This window comes from Pagrus pagrus (genome assembly GCF_965226575.1).
Source record: "Pagrus pagrus genome assembly, chromosome: 8".
Taxonomy (NCBI): domain Eukaryota; kingdom Metazoa; phylum Chordata; class Actinopteri; order Spariformes; family Sparidae; genus Pagrus; species Pagrus pagrus.
Genome location: NC_140192.1, coordinates 1,079,933 through 1,100,304, shown reverse-complemented (window position 1 = coordinate 1,100,304; position 20,372 = coordinate 1,079,933). Strand labels below are relative to the sequence as shown.

The following is a 20,372-nucleotide window of genomic DNA, read 5'->3' as shown; positions in this document are numbered from 1 at the left end:
GGATGAATGTAGATTAAACTCAGTGTTTATAATGTGCTCCACCTCCTGTGACCTTAATAAAAGCATCAGCAATAATCAATGATGGAATGTAACTAAGTACATGTACTCAAGTACTGAACATAACGACTTTGATGTATACTTTACTTGAGTATTTTCATTTTGAATACTGCACTACATTTTGGAGGCAAATGTACTTTTTACTCCACTACATTTATTTGATATCTTTAGTTACTTGTTACTTTACAGATTACTTGCTGCGTCAGAGCCAAAGTATCACAGTTTTTAATGTATTCCTTTACTTGTACTTTTGATACTTAAGTACATTTAACATCAGATACTTTAAGACTTTTACTCGAGTACTGTTCATACAGGGGACTTTCACTTTTGCCAAAGTAATTTAATCACCACATCGTTACTTGTACTCGAGTGTGACTTCTGGATAGTTAATACAGCACAGTACTTAGTTACATTGCAGTATTTGAAGCAGATCAGCTGTTCGGAGGCTCCTCCTCCTGTCAGGCTCTTTCACTTTCCTCGTCTGTTTGTGTCGCAGCAGGAATCAGCTGGTGAGTGAAGTCTAACTACAGAAAGTAATTGATTACAGTCAGAGTCAGTCTGTTAGCTCGTGATCATCTTCAGTGTGCAGACGTGTTGTGTTGTGTTGTGTTGTGAGCAGCTGGTCAGACATGTTGTCTCATATGTTGTAATATCAGCCTCAACTGTCATTTATCATGAAGTTGATCAGAAGCTCCAGGCTCATTTAAGTACCTGCGCATGCGCTCTACAGCAGGAAGCGGTTACCTCTACATTCAGTTGATCTGCAGGTTTAAAGAGTCGATGAAGTATCAAAAGTAATATTCTGGCAATAAATGTAATTAAATATGAAAAGTATGAGTAAAAGTAAGAAACATTTCTCTCCAAAGTGGTGGAGTGGAAGTATAAAGTAGAGGGAAATGGGAGTACTCAAGTAAAGTACAAGTACATCAAAACTGTACTTAAGTACAATACTTGAGTAAACTAAACCAAATATATCAAATAAATGTAGTGGAGTGGAAGTATAAATTGTAATTGAGTAAATGTACGTAGTTTCGTTCCATCACCAGAGCCCATACATCCTGCTGCATCCACCAGGACCTGCTGCAAAATGTTTATACAGAATACAGCACTTTTATTTATGTATTTATGTATTTATTATTTCTGTATCGCGGGCCGTGTATGTTTGGGCTGAGGGGATTTGGCTCCAGTCGCTCTCTAAACTTCCAGGAAGAAGCTGAACACGTTCACAAACAGGATCATTGAACAGTCGGGATGTTTTTCTCTCTTCAGGTTGTTTCCAGCAGAGACGTCATGGGGAGCTCACCATCTGCTCTGAGCCTTCAGGTGGGTGACGCACCGTCTGCTGTCATGTTTACATGTTACACACTTCATAAAGAACCGCACGCTCTCCTGCTTATGTGATGAATCACTTTGAGTTTGAATTTCTTCAAATGTTGTTCAGTTTCACTATAAAGGCTGTTTGGAGGTCGTTGATAACACATCAGGTCGCACACGTAACACATTTGAAGCTCAGGTGCTGTTTGTACGTTAATAACTGAGCTTGAGTATTTACATGAAGGCAGAAAGCAGCAGCGTTACTTCTGAATGTACTGTATATTATGTATTATATATATATATTATATATATATATTATATGTGTGTATATTTTTCACCCTAATGACATTAACAGACACACACATGCAAACATGTCTGTGGTTTGCAGCATCGTTCTTTGCCATCATTGCCTCACAGATCAGCAGCCGCCTCTCACAGGATGGTGAAGTGTCAAATAATCAATCAATCAATAAATAAAGGTAGCTCCGCCACACAGACACTTAAAGGATGGAGCAGACGTTCTCAACTCCTGATTAAAGCACAGATTTCTTTTTTATCTGATGTATGTACCCACAACACCCGACAAACATCCAGGAGCACAGAGTGCCGCTGTGCACAAGCGGCTACTCGCTAATCAGCAAGGTCGCTGCTCAGAAGTGAGGTACCCAGTTCACACTCAGGCCAGGTCAAAGTTCACGGTGCTGACAGGTGATGACAGGTGCAATAACACCTGAGGTTATAGGTCGACACGTGAAATAAATCAGTACAAGGTAACAACAATGTGTGTGGTTAGATGCAGATGATACATGTTGCTACTACAGTCCAGACCTCCGTAGCTGGTTACGTCCATGATTACAGATTACACGTGAGTGAATGAAGGATTATCTACGTTTTCTGTCCGGACAGGTTCATCTGAGACGCACCACAGCGGCCGTGACAGCGGCAGCGGCGGCAACGGCCAACCATCCAGTGGTGAGTGAACCTGAACTCAAGCTGAGTTCAAAGTGTTGTATCGGAGGCAGCTGGATCGCCTCTCATCCTTATGTTGAGCGACAGTATGTTTATCAGAAGTGAGGTTAAAGGTGGCGCAAACATTTGGGATCCCTTAGAAATGTCCTTAATCTCTGGTATTGAAATAACATTAAACTGATCAGAAGCACAGGTCAGACTTTATACATGTGCTAAATGTGTTCAGAGGACTCAGCCTCCATCACTCCTGTGCTCCTGAGGCACATTGTGTTTGCTAATCCAAGTAGGTCGTGTTAACGGGCTGGTTGAGGACCTGAAGCATCAGCATTTGTCGGTTTGATTATAATCTCACAACGACCAGAAGAACTGAACTCTCGTCTGAAACCCGTCGGCCTGTTCTCACTGGTCTGGACTGAACTTTCTGCAGATTACCTCCACAAACTGCTGCAATGGAGGATTCTTTGACAAAATCATTTTAAATGATCAATAAGATCCTTGTCAGTGTCTTCACTATATTTTCTCTTCATTAAGCAACTTGTTTGATTGAAGTGTGAGTTTTCATGGGAAACAGGACATTTCTCAGATAAACCTCGACCTTTGGTTCAGGAGGAGAAGATAACAGATGTTTCGTCTATAAAGGCTGTAAGAATGTGAATGTTGGATGCCGACAGCAGCAGCCGTTATAATGAGCAGGTTTATCAGTTCATGTGAAAAAATAATGAACATCCACGTTTCTGTCCCTACAGAGACATCTGGGACGCTTCAGCACAGGACCAGCATGGAGCTGCGACTGGACAGTAAGTTCAACTGTTTCCTCATCTATGTTCACATGTTGAAGTGTTTCAGCAGAAAGAGGTGTCCGGTCCTGCTTCATGCTTTAAACAGCCAAGCGGTACTGTCACAGTCCGACCTGGAGAAACATGCTCACGCCTTCATCTCTCTCGACTGGACTGCTGCCGCCATCGACCAAAAGTCTCTGTCCCGCCTCCAACTGGTCCGGATCGCAGCAGCTCGGCTTCTTACTGGGTTTAACAGCTGCCATCACATCACTGCTATCCGAGCCTCTCTCTGGCTCCCGGTCCAGCACAGATCCTGACCCCATACGAGCCTCGGGTCCTCGGGTTGGGCCCCTCTGGTCGTTTTAAAGTCGAGGCTCAATCCTGAAGGTGTCCACACATTTGCCTTCAGGACCCCTCGACTTTGGAACGAGCCAGCTGAGGAGAGACGGCTCGCTGACTCAGTAACGTCTTTCTAAACACGTTTTTAAAGACTCTGTGAGTTTTCATCTTTCTGTCTTTTTATTCCTTTTGCTGCTTTCAGTCCTTTACTGCTTTTATTTGTTCTCTTTACTTATTATCATTAATTCATTTTACTGCTCTTAACCTTTTATCTGTTCTTAACTCCTCTGTGATGTCGTCTCATTATCGTCCTTCATTGATTTTCTTCTTGACTCGTCTCTATTTGAGCCTCTCGCTTTCTTTTTCTGTGATTGTTTTATTGCTTTTACTCCTTTAACTTGTATTAACTCATAATGTGGTGTGTTTCTGTTCTGCCTTCTTGTTTTAACTCAACAATAACACCATTCTGTAGGTGATGGGCACAAACACATCATCATTATTATTATTATTAATTTATTTTTTTGGACTCCACCCTGCTGGTGAATCACGTCTTTAAGTTAATAACAGCTGACCGATCTGTTATTTCCACTTGAAAGCAGCTGTGACTTCCTCTCTGGTAGTTTGTCCTCTTTGATTCTGTAAAGCTTGAGTCTGAACACGGTGTGTTTTCTAATGTACTGTTTTCTTTTCAGTGTCTGGACCAGAACCGGACTGGGACAAACACTCAGGCTTGGGTGTGGCCCGGATTGTCTCGTCAATACACCACGAACCTCAAGCACGAGCAGAAGCACAGCGATCGTACTCTGCTGTTCAGTGAAGGTGAAACAACTGAGCAGCGCTGACGGAAGATAATCCCACAAGTGTTTCAATAAATTTGAAGTTGCAGAGAAAAACGCTTCAGGAGTTGATGAACTGTTTCTGTCCCTGCAGGTTCACCTGAGACGCACCACAACTGCAGCAGCAGCGGCGGCGGCGGCGGCGGCGGCGGTAACTGAGTTATTTACATTTAAACTAATGTAATGTTTTTTTAACGACAGCCGTGGCCGAGGCATTATGTTTTCAGGTCGTCTGCCTAATTCTTGTGAACACGTGAGAATCCCTTGAGAGACTTTCTTTTAGTTTGTCCATGCATTCATCTTCAGCAGACGTGACTAACGCTCTCTCTACTGGACCGACTGTCAGACGGCTGAGCTGAGTCCAGCTCTCAGATCTTTACACCGGCTTCCTGTCAGTCAGATAATAGATTTCAAAATCCCGCTGTTGGTTTATGAAGCACTGAATGGTTTCGGACCAAAACACATTTCTGATCTGCTGCTACGTTCTGAAGCATCCAGACCTCTGAGGTCGTCAGGTTCAGGTCTGCTTTCAAAACTACACCTGGAGAAGCAGCGCTCAGTTATTATGAACCAAACATCTGGAACAAGCTCCCAGAAACCTGCAGGTCAGCTCAACGCTCAGCTGTTTAACTCAGAGCTGAAGACCTTCTGCTCCACAGACTCCTTTTTATTATCTAGATGCATCTCAACTCTGCAGCCTGTCACTGAACGCAACACGACCGGAGAACACACGCTGTGTGTCTCCTCAGATGGACCTTGTCTGGGCCTGGACTCATCATCCTGAAGACGCGAGACCAGCTGCGATCAGCGAGTCTGCTCGCCTCATCATCAGCCATCATCGCCTCAGACAAGAAGGAAACGACCATCTTCAGGTGTTCTGGGAGCCGATGCAGAGCCAGCTCTTCAATGATTTTTGCTTTTACTGATCTTAGTTCATTATTTCCCTTATTGTGTTTTGACTTATTTTTGATAACATTCATTCATTCAGTCTGTCGACAGTTACTAAACGTATCATTCATCCACTCTAGTTGTGTCTGTGTACACATGTACATATGTTCAGTGGTCCTTATTCATTGTCCATGTCCTTTAATAGTTCAACAGATCTCCTGAATTAAGTTGTTGTATTCATGTTTCCCTTTCATGTCACTGTAATCAGAGCTTACAACTTTAATAAGATTGATTCATTTTTCTCCTAATGAGTGAATCAGTTAATTAATTGATGACTGGAGGTGGTGAGCGCTTTAACAAGTGCTTTATATTAAAACATTTAAGTAGTGAATGCTGAAGATTGACTGTTTGTTGGCGTCATCCTTTATTTGAACGCTTTGCATGGTGCTGTTCTGCTCACTGACCCGGTCTGCAGACAGGGCTCAGGACTTTTTCACACCACTTTTGTTTTTACTCTAACAGATGCTGTTTGAAACGAGCCTGAAGTACAATATCTGTAATAAATGTGTCATTTAAAACATTCTCAGCAGCACAAGAGACAGAAACAACGTTGTTACAGAAACAAGAAGAAATCCATCAGACACGGAGACGTTCACTGTCTGCAGTGAGAAATATTAGAAATGAAGAAGTTAAGAACGAGAAATAACTAATGTCCCCATCCTCAGTGTGTGGTGTGACCGAGGGCTCCACATCAGCACCGCCTGAACAAATGTGATGATGACATGCTGATGTGAAATGATGAGTGTTGCTCTCAGCTCAAACAGCTGGAAAACATGAAAAACAGTCAAATCTAAGATGGAGGCGAGCTGCCTGAATGTGACCGGACCGTGACCCAAAGACCAGGAGAGAGATGTACTGATACTGTCGCAGAACCACAATGTCCAGAAGACTGAAACCATCCGGCGCCCAGGGAAGGAGAAGGAAACAGCTGAGTCGACGTAAGTTAATGTTTCTCCAGCTTAAACTCATCAGGGACATTTGGAAAGTTAACGTCACCTGTTCAGGTGTGTTTTTAACCTGTCGGTGTGTTTCTCTGCTTGTCTGTCAGTTAAAATGCTGTTAGTTCTCCATCCTCTTTATCAGTGTTAAAGTGCATTACTGTACTCATTCATAGGCTACATATATATACATATATATATATATATATATACACACATGTATGTATGTATATTAATTTCACTGCCCTCTGGTTCGACTGAATTGCAATGAGGATAAAGTTGAATGAGTCTCATTGTATTTTCAGTGTTGGTCTGTTTCAGTCTCCTGTGCAGCACACACCTCTGCTCTTTATTAAAATGTAGCATCCACAGAAACTTCTCCTCCCTTCAGCTGCTTCCTCTGCCTCAGCACAGCAGAGACACAAGAGTCTTTAATATGTTTGTGCAACATCTTATTTATATTGTATTTTTCATTTATCACCTGTTTCTCTCTTCAGTTTTTATGTGGTGTGATGTTTTTGACTTCATAGAAATAACATCTTGAATTCTTTCATGTGAGTGTATGAACAGACTGAGATGTGCGGGCTCCAGCTGACCGGGCCGGTACTGCCGGTGCTGTGTTACAGTGTGAAGAGTGACTGTGGCACCTGTTGACCACGTGACCAGTTTTCTTAATTTAACTTCTTCTGTTCGCGTCGCAGCAGAAATCAGCAGGTGAGTGAACTCGATGGAAGAACAAGAAGCTGGACTCAGATCAGTTTATCTGTGGTGTCGGTGTCAGGAGAGCTGAGAAGTGACCTGCAGAAGGTTCCGGGTTTATATGATCAACACATTCACTTATTAAACCGTCGATCCCGTCCGGATCTGTAGCCGGATCCCTTCAGACGGACCCTCAGTGACGTCACTGAGGGATCGTGTGAGAGCTCCGTGTGTGTGTGTGTGTGTGTGTGTGTGTGTGTGTTCATGTCTTCACTTGTCTCTGATCAACTGGACCGAGCTCAGCTGTCGACGCCATTTTAAACCCGTGACCAGCCGCCAGACTGTGCGGACACGTGCTGCGGTCAAGCCACCCCGCACGTTATTTTGCGGTGCGCGCATTTACTGCACATTGCGGTAATGGCTAGAAAAGCCTGGTCTCGGATGACCGGTGCCGGTGTCACCTGTCACAGCAGGACGGTCCGCTGCCTCCAGAACCCCGCTGGTTTAGGGACCGTCAGTAAATGACCCACTGTTGGATCGATGTCTCTTCATGCTGACGTCACGACATTAGTGACAGTTATGATTAAATAATCCTGAAGTGATTTCATGTTGAACACTTCTGACTGCTGACGTGTTCTGAATTTATCCTGCAACAATATTTGTATAAGATGTTGTTGTTGTTGTTGTTTTCATTAGCTTCCATGTCATGTGACCCAGTGACTCCGAACCAACACCAGTGTGTCACTACACGGGTCACACCCGTTTTTAATATGAATGAGCCTTTAAACATTTAAACATTTAAACATTTAGACGTCGTCTCCAACGAGCTGCACGTTACGTCAGAAACATCTTATTGTGAATATTTTAGTCAGATGTTACATTTGTGTTATGATTCATGGTCAGAGAATGATTTTGCATCACAATTTTCATTTTCACTGAGAAAAACTATTAAAATCCTGTTAATGTGACATTTGTTGGGGTCTGAACCAAACACACTTGTTTCTTATCACGAGATCAGGACGTCAGGACGTCTCTGCAGTCCTTCATGACGCTGTCGGTCAGTTAGTCCTGTTCAATATCTAATGATGACATATTACCAACCGTGTCAGTTGAACATGTTATTCTCTCCTCAGGTTTCAGACCCAGCAGCTGGTCTCCAGGTGATTTGGTCTCCAGCAGAGTGACATCATGGCGGCAGACACAGGTCAGGTCTTGGTTACTGGTGTGAATAACAGAGTAGAGCTGAAGCTTCACACGTGCCTGAGGCGTAAATCACAGAACACACTGATCATTATTTTTCATTTTTCCTGAACACTTTTCTTCGTCTGTATGGATTTATGCTGCTCCTCCTGCAGTGTTGCCAACACACACACAAAAAATACATCAACGTGCAAATCCCATTTTTTATTTCGGGCAGTATACTATGACATCATCGTCTGAGTGCAGAGGAGCAGGAGAAGCTTCAAAAACCTCTTAATCCTTCTCTTCAACAGTTTTCACTCAGCATGAACAGTTAATTGGTCCAAACAGGAGAATCTGTGTAGCTATAGAAGCAAACAGACCTGCACTTGGTATCAAAACCAAAAACAGCTTTATGAGCAATTAAATAAAGGAAGAGAGGAGACCAAGGTAAGACTCCCGCTCTCTGTGACCCGTCTCCCTCAGGTGGACCTGACCTTTTCTTTATGCCGACACTCCGTCAGCCATTTTGTCTAAGGACACACTCACACTTGGCCCAGTTGCTTCGTACCGTGCTGAAGCTACATTGTCCTCCTCCCCAGTCCCCCCACTGGCCTGCACTCACGTTGCTCCGGCCCCAACCGGGCCTGAGCACGGTTACCTGTTGCACATACGTGTCCACGTTGCGTACCCATGCTTGTGCTCACCATGCTGAAGCACACCTCTTCCAACCGTGCCAGGCCCAAGAAAGTGTACGTCTGAAGTCTCATTCTCAGGCCGCCAGATACCTTCACTTAAAGTACGTGGTTCAGGTCCGGTAGAACCAACTCAGCCAAGGTGTTATCTGCTTAACTGCTCTTGGTATCTTATAGTATATAAGGAGAACAGTTTAAGCATTTCTTAATTTTGTCAAACTTTTGTAACTTAATTAACCCATCGTTCTTATTAAAGGGAACTAGATGTACAGTCAAGTTGTCCAAGTTCTATATCCTTGGTCCAGATTAAGAAAAGTCCGACTGTATTAGATACATGACTGAATGCGTCTGAATTCTGAGATCAAAGATTCAAATGTTTCTCAGATGTGTTTTTTTTAAAATAGTTTTAATTAAAATTAAAACTGCAAGCAGTGATGAGCGGGCCCTCGACCCACGTACGTCGGGCTGCGGCACCGTCGGAGGGCACGCGTATCCTACCTAAATAGGATACGTGTCACCCAAAACACAACAGTGAAATTTGCAGGGACTTCCTGTGTCCAGTGGGTGGCGCTATGGATATGACACAGTATTGTTGCATAGTCGTATTCAGGATGAACCCCTCTCCATGTGTGACGAATTTGGTGTAGATGGGAAATTGTATGTTGGAAAAAAGAAAATGGCCGCACACAATCCAAGATGGACGACTTCCACAAAATGAATTCCTGTCTAAATCGATGAAACCTCTGCGTGCACATACATGCGTTCATGTATGTGCATGTAGGAGGCGGGGCTTCAAGTTTGAAATATTCCAGAAGGCGCTATAGAGCCATTTGTTCACTTAACACAGTTTTGATGCATGAACGTATTCAGGCCGAACCCCTCGACATCTATCTACTGTGTAGATGGGAAAATGTATGTTGAAGTTAAAAGGACTTCCTGCTTTATGGCGAAGGATCGAAATTGACCGCACTGCTACGCCCACCAGGTACAACTGAGGCGAAAGCTTTTGATAACTTTTCATCTTCAAGGTCTGAAGATGACACTGAGTGAATGTGAAGTCTGTGGTGTTAAATCTGTAGGATGAGTTCGTTCAAGCTTAAGCGCCCTTTTCAATCCTCATGGGGGCGCTGTGGTGCCATCTTTGCACTTAAAAGGCCCAGACCCATATCAGATATCAATGTCCGTGACTGGTGATGGATCTGCCAAATTTGGTGTTTGTAGGAGTTCGTCTGTACGTTCCAAATGGGAAAAGCCATTAGGGGGCGCTACTGAGCTGTTGTGCCGCACCTGAGGGCAGTGATGGCATCAAATTAAAGTACTTGAGTTTGAACCTACGTGTCAAAGTTGGTGAGTCTGTGACCATCCTAAAGTCCTCTAAACTGTCGGAAAAATTAAAATCGCTGCACGCCATTCAAGATGGCTGACTTCCTGTTGCTGCAAAAATTCAAACAAAACAAATTCCTGGCTAAATTGATGAAACCTATGAGTCCTGTGAATTTCATGACGATCAAAACATTTTTCACTCAAATTTTCCGAAGTCATGTTGCGCTATGGAGTCCCCTGGCCACACCCCCAATCATGTTGAATGATCACATTTTTCACCAGATGTGACGTATGTTCCGAGTTTGGTGAGTTTTGTCGTATGTTCGCCAAATATGAGATTCCAGGGAAGGAAAAAAAGAATCCTTACAGATACAATAATGTAACAACACTTTCATTACTCATACATGATTCAGTGTTGTGTATCCTTACAGTGACAGATGATCTGAGACCGTGGAAACGGAGGGGGAGCTATCCATGGTTGCCACCTAACTGTGAGTTGACCTGAGTTTTAGGTAAAAAAAAAAAACACGTTTTATTCTATTTTAATATTTGCAGGCTCATTACTGACACATTCACTGAAGTCCACCTTAAAAAAGCTGTGACTTCCTCAAATAAATCCAATGATTCATTTTGATGAAGTCGACACTGAGGAGGTAACTCACTCTAACGCAGTGTTTTCTCTCCAGTGTCTGAGCTGAAGGTGGTTCTGCTGGGGAACAGCTGGTCTCAGAGGAGCTCAGTGGGGAACTTCATACTGGGAGAGACAAAGTTCAACACTGAGAGAGAACCAGACCGCTGTCTGAGAGAAAGAGGACGGTTAAAGGAGAAAGAAATAGTTCTGATCAACACCCCAGATCTGCTGCAGCCCAACATGTCTGAAAACAGACTGACAGAACATGTAGAAACCTGTGAGAGACTCTCTGGTCCTGGACCTCATGTGTTCCTGCTGGTTCTACAGCCTGAAGACTTCACTGAGGAACACAAACTGAGGCTCTGCAGAGTCCTGAACCTCTTCAGTGATCGATCATTTGATCATTCACTGGTTCTGATATCAACACCCAGAGAGGAGAGTCTGGGTCGGATGGAAAAATACATTGAGCACCCACCATTGAAAGACATGATCAGAATGTGTAGATACAGGTTTCTGTGGCAGAAGACCATCGACCTCCCAGAGCTGTTGACACGGTTGGGTCAAATCGTAAAGGAGAATAATGGAGATGATGTCAGCTGTGAGGAAGCAACATCAACTTTACCTTCTGATCATCGAAGCCCCCCAAAAAAGGGACCACAGACGGATATCCTGGGAGCTGTTAAATCTGCTGGTATGTTCTAAAACAATTCTGACAATGAAAACTTTGTTCACACAAAACAAAGATATTTGCTGCTTATTAATGATGTCATCTCTTTACAGGGCTGCATTTATTTAAAGGGATCACTGCTGAAGACCCAGTGAAGAAGCCCTCGACTGACAGTATGTAACTGCACCACAGTGTTGTGCTTAATGCAACATTAATAGGGAATTTTGGGTTAAATTTGGCTATCAATAAAAATGAATGATTATCAATGGTAATTATTAATTATCATTAATAATAAGATCCAATTTACATTAGATCCCCTCGGGGCACCAGCCTTGAAGAAGGGTGTAGCAGCTTATTTAATTGGTAAATAGTCCGCTGATAGGCAAAGCAGGCTCCTTACTGTGACTCGTTAAATGAAAGACCATGGTCCAGTTCCAGATGTGTTTGTTCATTTATTAACAAAGGTTATGGTCAAATCAAATCGAAATTACGGTCAAAGAAAAAATATAGGACCTCGCTCAACCTTCTTCGTCTACTGGCGCCACGCCAACAAACCAATGCAGGTGAAATATTGTGGGGACCACACCCACTTCCTCTTGCCAGGAATAACAAGATAACAAGACAAATAATAATAATGTGCACTGCCTTAAGAAAAGAAAACAATTCAAAATAGATGCACATTTTGGCTTCTACAAAGGGAAAAGAGCCTATTCACCAAATCAGTCTAACAAAAAAGTACTAAACTGTCAGTTTGTCACTGTGATTAATAATTAACTTAATATCTACAACCAATATTACTATAACAGCTGTAATGGTTGAAGGATTTTGGAGTCCTTGACAGAGTAGAGGTTGGCAACATTCACTCTTGTAAAATAATAAAATAGAAAGCATGAAGGTTCAACAGTGCTTTATTCAACACAAAGTTGAAAACACACTAACTAACATATACTATATAAAGGAAATTATCGGAAATTTAACTCGTACCAGTTAAATTATTCTGTCATAGAGAAAGAGACTCTTGCCCTCGTGTTGGCGTTGAAACATTTTGAAGTTTATGTCGAGTCCAGCGCTCCTCTGGTTGTCTAGACAGATCATAACCCGATAACTTTTCTTCATTCTTTGTGCTGTCCGAACCGCAGACTGATGCGATGGTTTTTGTTTTTGCAAGCGTACTGTTTGGATGTCCGCCACATTAAGGGCTCAGAGAATATTGTGGCTGATGCTATGTCAAGAGCACCTTGTGCTTGAGATATTTACTGTTTATGATCTACAGGGCGGCTGTAGCTCAGAGGGTAAACCCCGGCTCCCCTGGGCGGAACTGAGCTACATGCCGAAGCTTTCTTGAGCAAGATGCTGAACCCCTAAATTGCTCCCGATGTGCAGTTGGCACCTTGCGAGGCAGCCTCTGCCATCAGTGGGCCCTGCGATGAGCTGGCGTCTCATCCAGGGGTGTACCCTGGCCTTCGCCCCTTGAGAACTGGATTTGGCCCCAGTAGCCCAGAACCCCCCAAAAAGGGGGGATAAAGCAGCAACACCCCGCAACCCCAATAGGGATATAGCGGACAAGAAAATGAGATGAGATGAGATCTTCCTGTTCTCCCCTTCCTTTTTCCACTGCTACTCTTACGGTTGCTTCTCCAGGTGCTCTACAAGGGGCGCCATTTAGCTCAGTTGGTACAGAGGCTTTGACCTCGATGCAGTGGCCCCAGGTTTGTGTCCCGGCCTGGGACTCTTTGCTGCATGTCCTTCCCCCTCTCTCTCATCCTGTTTCCTGTCTCCCATCTTCTCCTCTCTGGTTTTACAGGTCACATACTGGGTAAATTAAGGACTAAAGACAAGCCCAAGCTCAGAGATTGCTGAGTAGGAGAACCATGACCCTGCTAGCAATGAGGGATAGTCTTCTGCAGCCAGAGGTGAAACATATGACACAAGAAAGGATTGACAGGCAGATGAGATAAAAGCTAAATACTTCAACAGGACAGCCAAGGACATGGACACACTGAAACGGGGAGACCGTGTTAGAATACAGCCTTTCGAGCCCCACACGGTCTGGAGAAAGGCTACAGTGGTGAATCCTGTGGACCACAGGTCCTACGCAGTTCAGCTGGATACTGGCAGTGTTCTTTGGAGGAATCGACGTCACCTTAGACGGGTCCAGGGCACAGAACCCAGTGAGTCAAACCGAACAGTGACTGTTGAAACTCACACAACACCAGAGACTGTTGCAACCCACGACAGAGTTGTGGGTGACACACGACAGACTGTCACTACCAAATCGGGTCGAACAGTTGTGAGGCCAAGGTACCTTAAGGACTATGCAGGCTGAACTGTGGTAAAAGGTGTGCAACAAAAACACTGGGAAAAGAAGAGGAAAAAAACAGAACAGGACAATAGGGGAGAACTTTTTGTTATTTTTTATAGTATGGGGAGAGAAAATGTTGAAATCATTGACACATGCTTGTTGTACTTTTAAAGTGTTGTCCTGAAATGTCACTGGGAGAAGATTTTATTTTCAACATTGATAAGGAACAAACTTTTAGTTGATAATAGGGTTTATTGTTAACAGATGGTTCAAAGGAAGTGACATGGTATACAGTTATGTGATGTTGGGAAATTATTCTGTTGAATAAGGGATCACACTTCAAAGGAAAAGAAAAAGGATGTAACAATAGTTTTGTTATGTTGTGTTTGTTTCCACACGGACTTGTTTTAGTGTGACACTTGGAGTATCTGGCTAAACTGTTCATAATGCCTTCTATGTAAAAGCTGTGCCAGAGTTAATAAATAGTATAAGCAGCTGAAATGCTTTAATCGTCCATTCTGTATAGTTAAAGAGGGGACAGAATGAAACAGGATGGATCTTCCTGAGCTTGATGATCCCAAGTGGCTGATGGACCTAGCTTTTCTAGTTGATATCACCCAGGAGCTGAACACACTAACCCGGAGGTTGCAGGGCCCAGGCCAGCTTGTCACTGCACTGCAAATGGAGCTCATTGACCTGCAGTGCAATTCTGAGCACAAAGCCAAGTTCAGAGAGGCAAATGGAAAAGCAGACATGCTTGGACAATTTCTGAGAGAATTACATCCTTCCTTCCCAGAGTTGTTCAGGATATTCAAGAGGACCGTGTACATTTTTGGAAGCACATATCTCTGTGAAAAACTCTTCTCCACTATGAAGTTCAAGAAATCAAAGAACAGGTCCAGACTTGCTGATGTCCATCTTCAAGCCATGCTGAGGGTTTCAACTGCCACCTCCCTCAGAGCAAATGTGGCCCAGCTCTCAGGTGTCTGGCAGCAAGCATTAGGCAAGAAAAGCCAAGAATGACTGTAAAATAGTTCATGTTGAGAAGTACAGTTGTTTGAACAGTTGTTTTTTGTTTTTTTGTGGAATACTTGAAGAGGCCCCCTTGTGATAAGACTGGACACTCAGCGGCCCTCAGGTAATTTGAGTTTGAGACCCCTGCTTCAAATTAGTTGAAGCTTAATGGAGCTCAATGAATAGAAAATGTGGTCAAGACGCTGACAACGTTAGAAATAATGATTTTCACTTGAAATTTTAAATTTTTGCTTTTGTCAAGGAATCAGTTTTGCAGACTTTTGTTATTGTAGCTGTCAATTTGTTGAGATAATCTGAAGAATTGTCCCTCTATGCTTCCTGTAGCTCCTCCCACAGGTTGGATTGGCTTGATAGGTGCTTCTTATGTATCTCACAGTCAAGCTACTCCACAACAGCTCAAGAGGTTTGAGATCTGGTGACTGTGCTTCATTAAATTGTTCTTCATAGTTTGGAGCTGTGTTTTGGCTCATTATCCTGCTGTAGGGTGGATTTGGACATGGTGTTGTAAAATGGAGTGATAGCCTTCTTAATTCAAGATCCTTTTAACCCTGAACAAATCTCCTACTTCAGCATCAAAGCATCCCGGACCATCTCATCTCCTCCACCATGTGACAGATGGAGTCATCACTCCTCCAACAACTTTTCACGTGTCCCAAATGTTCTTCTCTGTGATCCAAACACCTCAAACTGAGATCCTTCTGTCTATAAGTCTTCCTCTGTCCCATGTCTGTGTTCTCCTGCCCATCTGAATCTTTTCCTTTTATTGGCCGATCTCAGATATGGCTTTTTCGTTGCTGCTCTGCCTAGAAGGCCAGCATCCTGGAGTAGACTTGTGTTTAGTGAGTACCATTTACCATTTTTTGTATTCTGGTTAAAGCCAGTTTGTGCTGTTCTTTTCAGGGAGTATTACACACTTCTGTATGTTTCTTGACAACCTCTCACGTGATAAAGCCTTCATTTCTCAGAAAAAGAATAGATTCACAAGTTTTTATCCTCTGGCCATTGTGAGACTACAATGAAACCCACACATATACTCAACTAGCCAAAGGAAGGCCAATTTAATTGCTTCTTTTCTAATGATCAATTAGCCTTTTAACACAACTAACTTGGATTAGCTAACACAATATGCCACTGGAGGCATACTGGTGGCTGAAAATGTTCCTCTGTGCACATATGTACATATTCCAATTAAAAATCAGTCATTTACACCTAAATTATTAATTTACTACATTAGGAATTTCTTAACCTTGATTCAGTTTCATACGTCTGACTGCCATCACACCTTTTAAAGACTTGACACTATGAATCGGACCGGAGCATTGGCCGAGTTTGTAAATGACTGAAGAGATCTGTCAGCTACATGTGGTAACATTTTATCTTTCTCTGTTGTATTACAGCATCTGGATTCAGGATTGTGCTGCTGGGAAAACGTGAGGACAAACAGACAAAACTTGGCAACTTCATCATCGGGGACCAAGCTTTTCATCACCAAAACACCAGCAAGTGTGTGGCCACATGTGTAGAGTGGAGAGGAAATCCTCTAACTGTAGTGAAAACTCCAGACATCTTCAGTCTGTCTGTGGAAACTGTCAGAGAAGAGATGAAGAGGTGTGTGCGTCTTTGTTCTCCTGGACCAAATGTTCTCCTGCTGTTAGTGAATCCTTCCAACTTCACTGAGAAGAACAAACAAATACTGAAATTCATCCTGAGTTTGTTTGGTCAAGAATCTTTAAAACACTCGATGGTCATTGTGACGCATGGGGGAAGAGGAAGGACTCTCTCTGTTAATGAACTCCTTAAAGACTGTGGAGGAAGACACTACAACATGTCTGAAGACAACCATGGGTCATTAATGCAGAAGATTGAGAACATTGTCCATGAAAACAGAGGAGCCTTCCTCACCTTCGGTGAAGAGACCATCAGACCAAAGTCTGAAGACACCAGAGCAGCTTTAAACCTGGTTCTGTGTGGGAGGAGAGGAGCAGGGAAGACTTCAGCAGCTGAGGCCATTTTAGGTCCTTCAGTCTCCAACTCATCAGAGTGTGTTCAGAGTCAGGGAGAGGTGTGTGGACGTTGGGTTTCCCTGGTGGAGCTGCCTGCCTTGTGTGGAAAACCTCAGGAGGAAGTGATGGAGGAATCACTCAGGTGTATCTCCCTCTGTGATCCTGAGGGCGTCCATGCCTTCATCCTGGTCCTACCTGTGGGTCCCCTCACTGATGAAGACAAGAGTGAGTTAAAGACCATCCAGAACACATTCAGCTCTCGAGTCAACGACTTCACCATGATTCTGTTCACTGTGGAGTCAGATCCTACAGCTCCAGCTGTTGTTAACTTTGTAAAGGAAAAGGAGGACATTCAGGAGCTCGTTCAGAGCTGTGGAGGAAGATATGTTGTTCTCAACATCAACAACAAGCAGCAGATCTCTGAGATGTTGGATTCTGTTGAAAAGATGAGAGCTGAAGGATCCAGAAGCTTCACAAAGGACATGTTCACTAAAGCTCTGATGGAGGAGGTCTCAAAACTTAAAGCTGAGCTGCAGGATGTGAAAAGGAAGACTGAAGATGGAGGTGATGATGAGCATCAGGGCAGAGAGTGTCTCAGGATGGTGCTGATTGGGCGGACTGGCAGTGGGAAGAGTGCAACTGGAAATACAATTCTGGGCAAGAACATTTTACATCTAAAACTTGTGCAAGTTCTGTGACCAGGTTCTGTGAGAAAGCATCAGGAGAGATTGATGGACGACCTGTCGTTGTTGTCGACACCCCCGGCTTGTTTGATACGACTCTGTCCAATGATGATGTTCAACAGGAACTTCTAAAATGCATCAGCATGTTGTCTCCTGGACCTCATGTCTTCTTACTGGTGCTGCAGATCGGTCGGTATACACAGGAGGAGAAAGACTCTGTGGAACTGATCAAGAAATGCTTCGGCAAGAATTCAGCAGATTTCATCATTGTTGTCTTCACCAGAGGAGATGAACTGGAGGATAAGTCATTTCAAACTTACATAGAAGAAGACTGTGATGACTTTGTCAAAAAACTGATACGTGACTGTGGAGGCAGACATCATATCTTTAACAATAAGAGTCAGAGAAATCGTACTCAGGTCACAGAGTTGATGACAAAGGTTGAGTCAATGCTGAAGGAAAATGGCGGCAGCTGCTACACCACAGAGATGTTCCAGGAGGCCGAGGCAGCGATACAGAAGGAAGTGGAGAAGATCCTGAAGGAGAAAGAAGAAGAAATGGAGAAACAGAAGGAAGAACTTCAAAGAAAACATGAAGAGGAAATTACAGAGATGAAGAGAAGGATTAAAGAACAGAGAGATGAAATTGAACGGGAGAGAAAACTGAGAGCTGAACAACTTAAACAAATGGAGGAAAACATCAACAGGGAGCGAGAGGTGAGAAGGAAAGAACAGGAAATGAGAGAAGAAGAGGAAAACAAAAAGAAAAGACAGGAAGAACTTCAAAAACAAGAGTGGGAACAAATACTCGAAGATAGGGAGAAAAAAATAAAGTCTGAATCAAAAGAAAAGGAAACCATCGACAGAGAGTTGGAGCAGAGCAGAGAAGAGATGAGGAAGCAACGAGCAGACTGGGAGAAGGAAAGAAAAGAATGGTGGGAGAAACGACGTCAAGAAAATGAACAGAAACGACAGGACGAGGAAACAAAAATGAAAAAGCTCCAAGAAGAGTTCGACCAGGAAAGAGAAAAATATGAAAAGAAAAGAAAAGAAGAAGATCAAATCAGAAGAGAGCAGGAGGAGAGGGAGCGCAAAGAGTTAGAGGAAAAGTATAAAACAGAAATGGAGGAAATGAAGAAGAAGTTTGAAGAGGAGGCCAGAAAACACGCTGAAGAATTCAATGAGTTCAGACAGAAATACACCAAAGACTTCACAGCTCTGGCAGAGAAACACATGGAGGAAATCCAGGAACTGAAGGAAGAACATGAGATACAAATGACAGAGACAGAAAGGACTCATGCTAAAGAGTACAGTCTGTTACAAGACCTCTCAGGAGACAAAGAAAAACATCTGAAAGAACGAATGGAGGAGCTGAAGAGGAAACATGAACAAGAAACAAATCAACTAAAACAAAAACAATGTGTCATCCTCTGATCTCCACGCTGACTGAACTCTGGAGGTTTTGGACTTTCTCTGTGATGCAGGACTTGAGTTCAATATTTAGAGCTGTTGTTTAATGAGTTCTGCTTGTTAATTAATGATTTGCTAATTAGTAATTGCCTATTGTGTCAGGTTGAATAACCAGCATCAGGGTTGTTTCCGGATTTGAGGACAGTGGGGGATTTTCAATTTATATCATAAGAAGTTATCCTGACTCTCCTTTTAATAAGTGAAGCTGATATATCAGGTAAAGAATAAAAAGTTGTACGCTTTATTTAAAGTTACATATAAGAAATACACTGAAAATTATTATTGTCAATCATCGTGAATCTTTTTGTGCACTTACTGTGTATAGAATGGAAGCTGAGTCATCGATCCTGTGTTAACGTGCATGTTAAGTCATTTGCTTGGTGCTTTTTCAGTCGTACATGACTTTAAGATTGACTGTGTAACTCTGAAACTGTAACTCTGCACAACCCTGCAGATGGTTTGCCTGATGAAGATCTAGTGCTGAAACTTTGCAAATAAATGTATCTTTGCAAATTGCAACTGTGCAGGATTTTTGCTTTCATCTCAATTTGTGATGTAGAATTGCCAGAAATGTACGATTAACCTAAAAAGTATCCTGTACTACAAATACATGTCTGCTATTTTAACAAAGCAAACCACTTGAGCACAGGTTGAAAGCCTACAGGTGCAAGCCTGTTGTAAAACGACTTGTTACCATTTTAGTTCGCTGTACAGAAGTTTAGTTTACAAGAAAAATCCTATTAAAGGATAATTAAAAGCATGTTGTGTAATCAGACAATTGTAGTGTCGATTGTGGTTCATATCACAAATCAACCATTACTGAACAGTCGGAGAACTTGTGTGGGTGATCTAACAGTCACCTCACTTTCTTTGCCTGGGTGTCATGAACCTGGGCCTTCTGAAGCTCTGGGTCACTACTGATGGTCTCTCCCACCTTGACTACTCGGTAGTTTCTGCCAAAGAAGCTCTGGGCTCTTGAACCAGTCTGAAGCTACAAGCTGCTCAGCTGTGAGAAGCCACATACCTCCATTGTGCAGACTCTGTTCGGCTCGATCCGTTCTACTCAGTTCACTACAAACACATAAAATCTTCTGGCTTCATTATTCGCGTATCAAAGTACAACCTTTGAATCAGTTGAGAAGAATCCTTGTGGGCAGCCAACTTCCAGATCTTCCCTCAGCATGTCACTGCTGCTGACAGGTTCTTCCAGGATAAAGGTTTTGTCACTCTCTGTATCAAGGAGTGAATGCACAAGAACTTTACCATCTGGCTCACTTGTAGCTGACACCTTCACTGTACTGCTGGAAGATACGAGTATCTTTGATATGCTGCATGACTCTATTGGATGTTACTTCATGTGATGTCCTTGCCGATCCATCTTCCCTTGACTTGTCACTGTCCCTTGCTTCATCAGTATTTGTTGACATCTTCTTTCTTGGGTGCAGTTTTCATGGAGGCAAGTTGGATCTTCTCTCACAGGTTTTTCCATTTCATAGTACTTTGAGC

General features: G+C 43.0%; 2 protein-coding genes across 2 annotated transcripts; both read left to right on the top strand.

The window, feature by feature from the left end:
• The first annotated feature begins 528 nt into the window (after positions 1 to 528).
• LOC311261110 (uncharacterized protein) lies at positions 529 to 5,580 on the top strand. The gene is made up of 6 exons (XM_084359504.1): positions 529 to 566; positions 1,327 to 1,380; positions 2,278 to 2,343; positions 3,087 to 3,137; positions 4,151 to 4,277; positions 4,389 to 5,580. The coding sequence occupies exons 2-6, from the start codon at positions 1,348 to 1,350 to the stop codon at positions 4,451 to 4,453; spliced, it is 342 nt and encodes a 113-aa protein (XP_084215630.1). The 5' UTR covers positions 529 to 566; positions 1,327 to 1,347; the 3' UTR covers positions 4,454 to 5,580.
• A 1,276-nt stretch (positions 5,581 to 6,856) lies between these two features.
• Positions 6,857 to 19,379, top strand: LOC311261170 (uncharacterized protein). Its single transcript, XM_084359618.1, is given in 7 exon segments — positions 6,857 to 6,894; positions 8,013 to 8,083; positions 10,508 to 10,567; positions 10,763 to 11,398; positions 11,488 to 11,547; positions 16,109 to 17,377; positions 17,380 to 19,379. Coding segments are annotated over 6 exon segments (3,492 nt in total). The 5' UTR covers positions 6,857 to 6,894; positions 8,013 to 8,067; the 3' UTR covers positions 18,831 to 19,379.
• Positions 19,380 to 20,372: the final 993 nt, after the last annotated feature.

Bases quoted from the DNA above. Each gene is read 5' to 3' on its own strand.
- LOC311261110 (XM_084359504.1), top strand. From the start codon at position 1,348: ATGGGGAGCTCACCATCTGCTCTGAGCCTTCAG. The intron at 2,344-3,086 runs GTGAGTGAACCT...CTGTCCCTACAG, and splicing joins CAACGGCCAACCATCCAGTG to AGACATCTGGGACGCTTCAG. The intron at 3,138-4,150 runs GTAAGTTCAACT...TTTTCTTTTCAG, and splicing joins CATGGAGCTGCGACTGGACA to TGTCTGGACCAGAACCGGAC.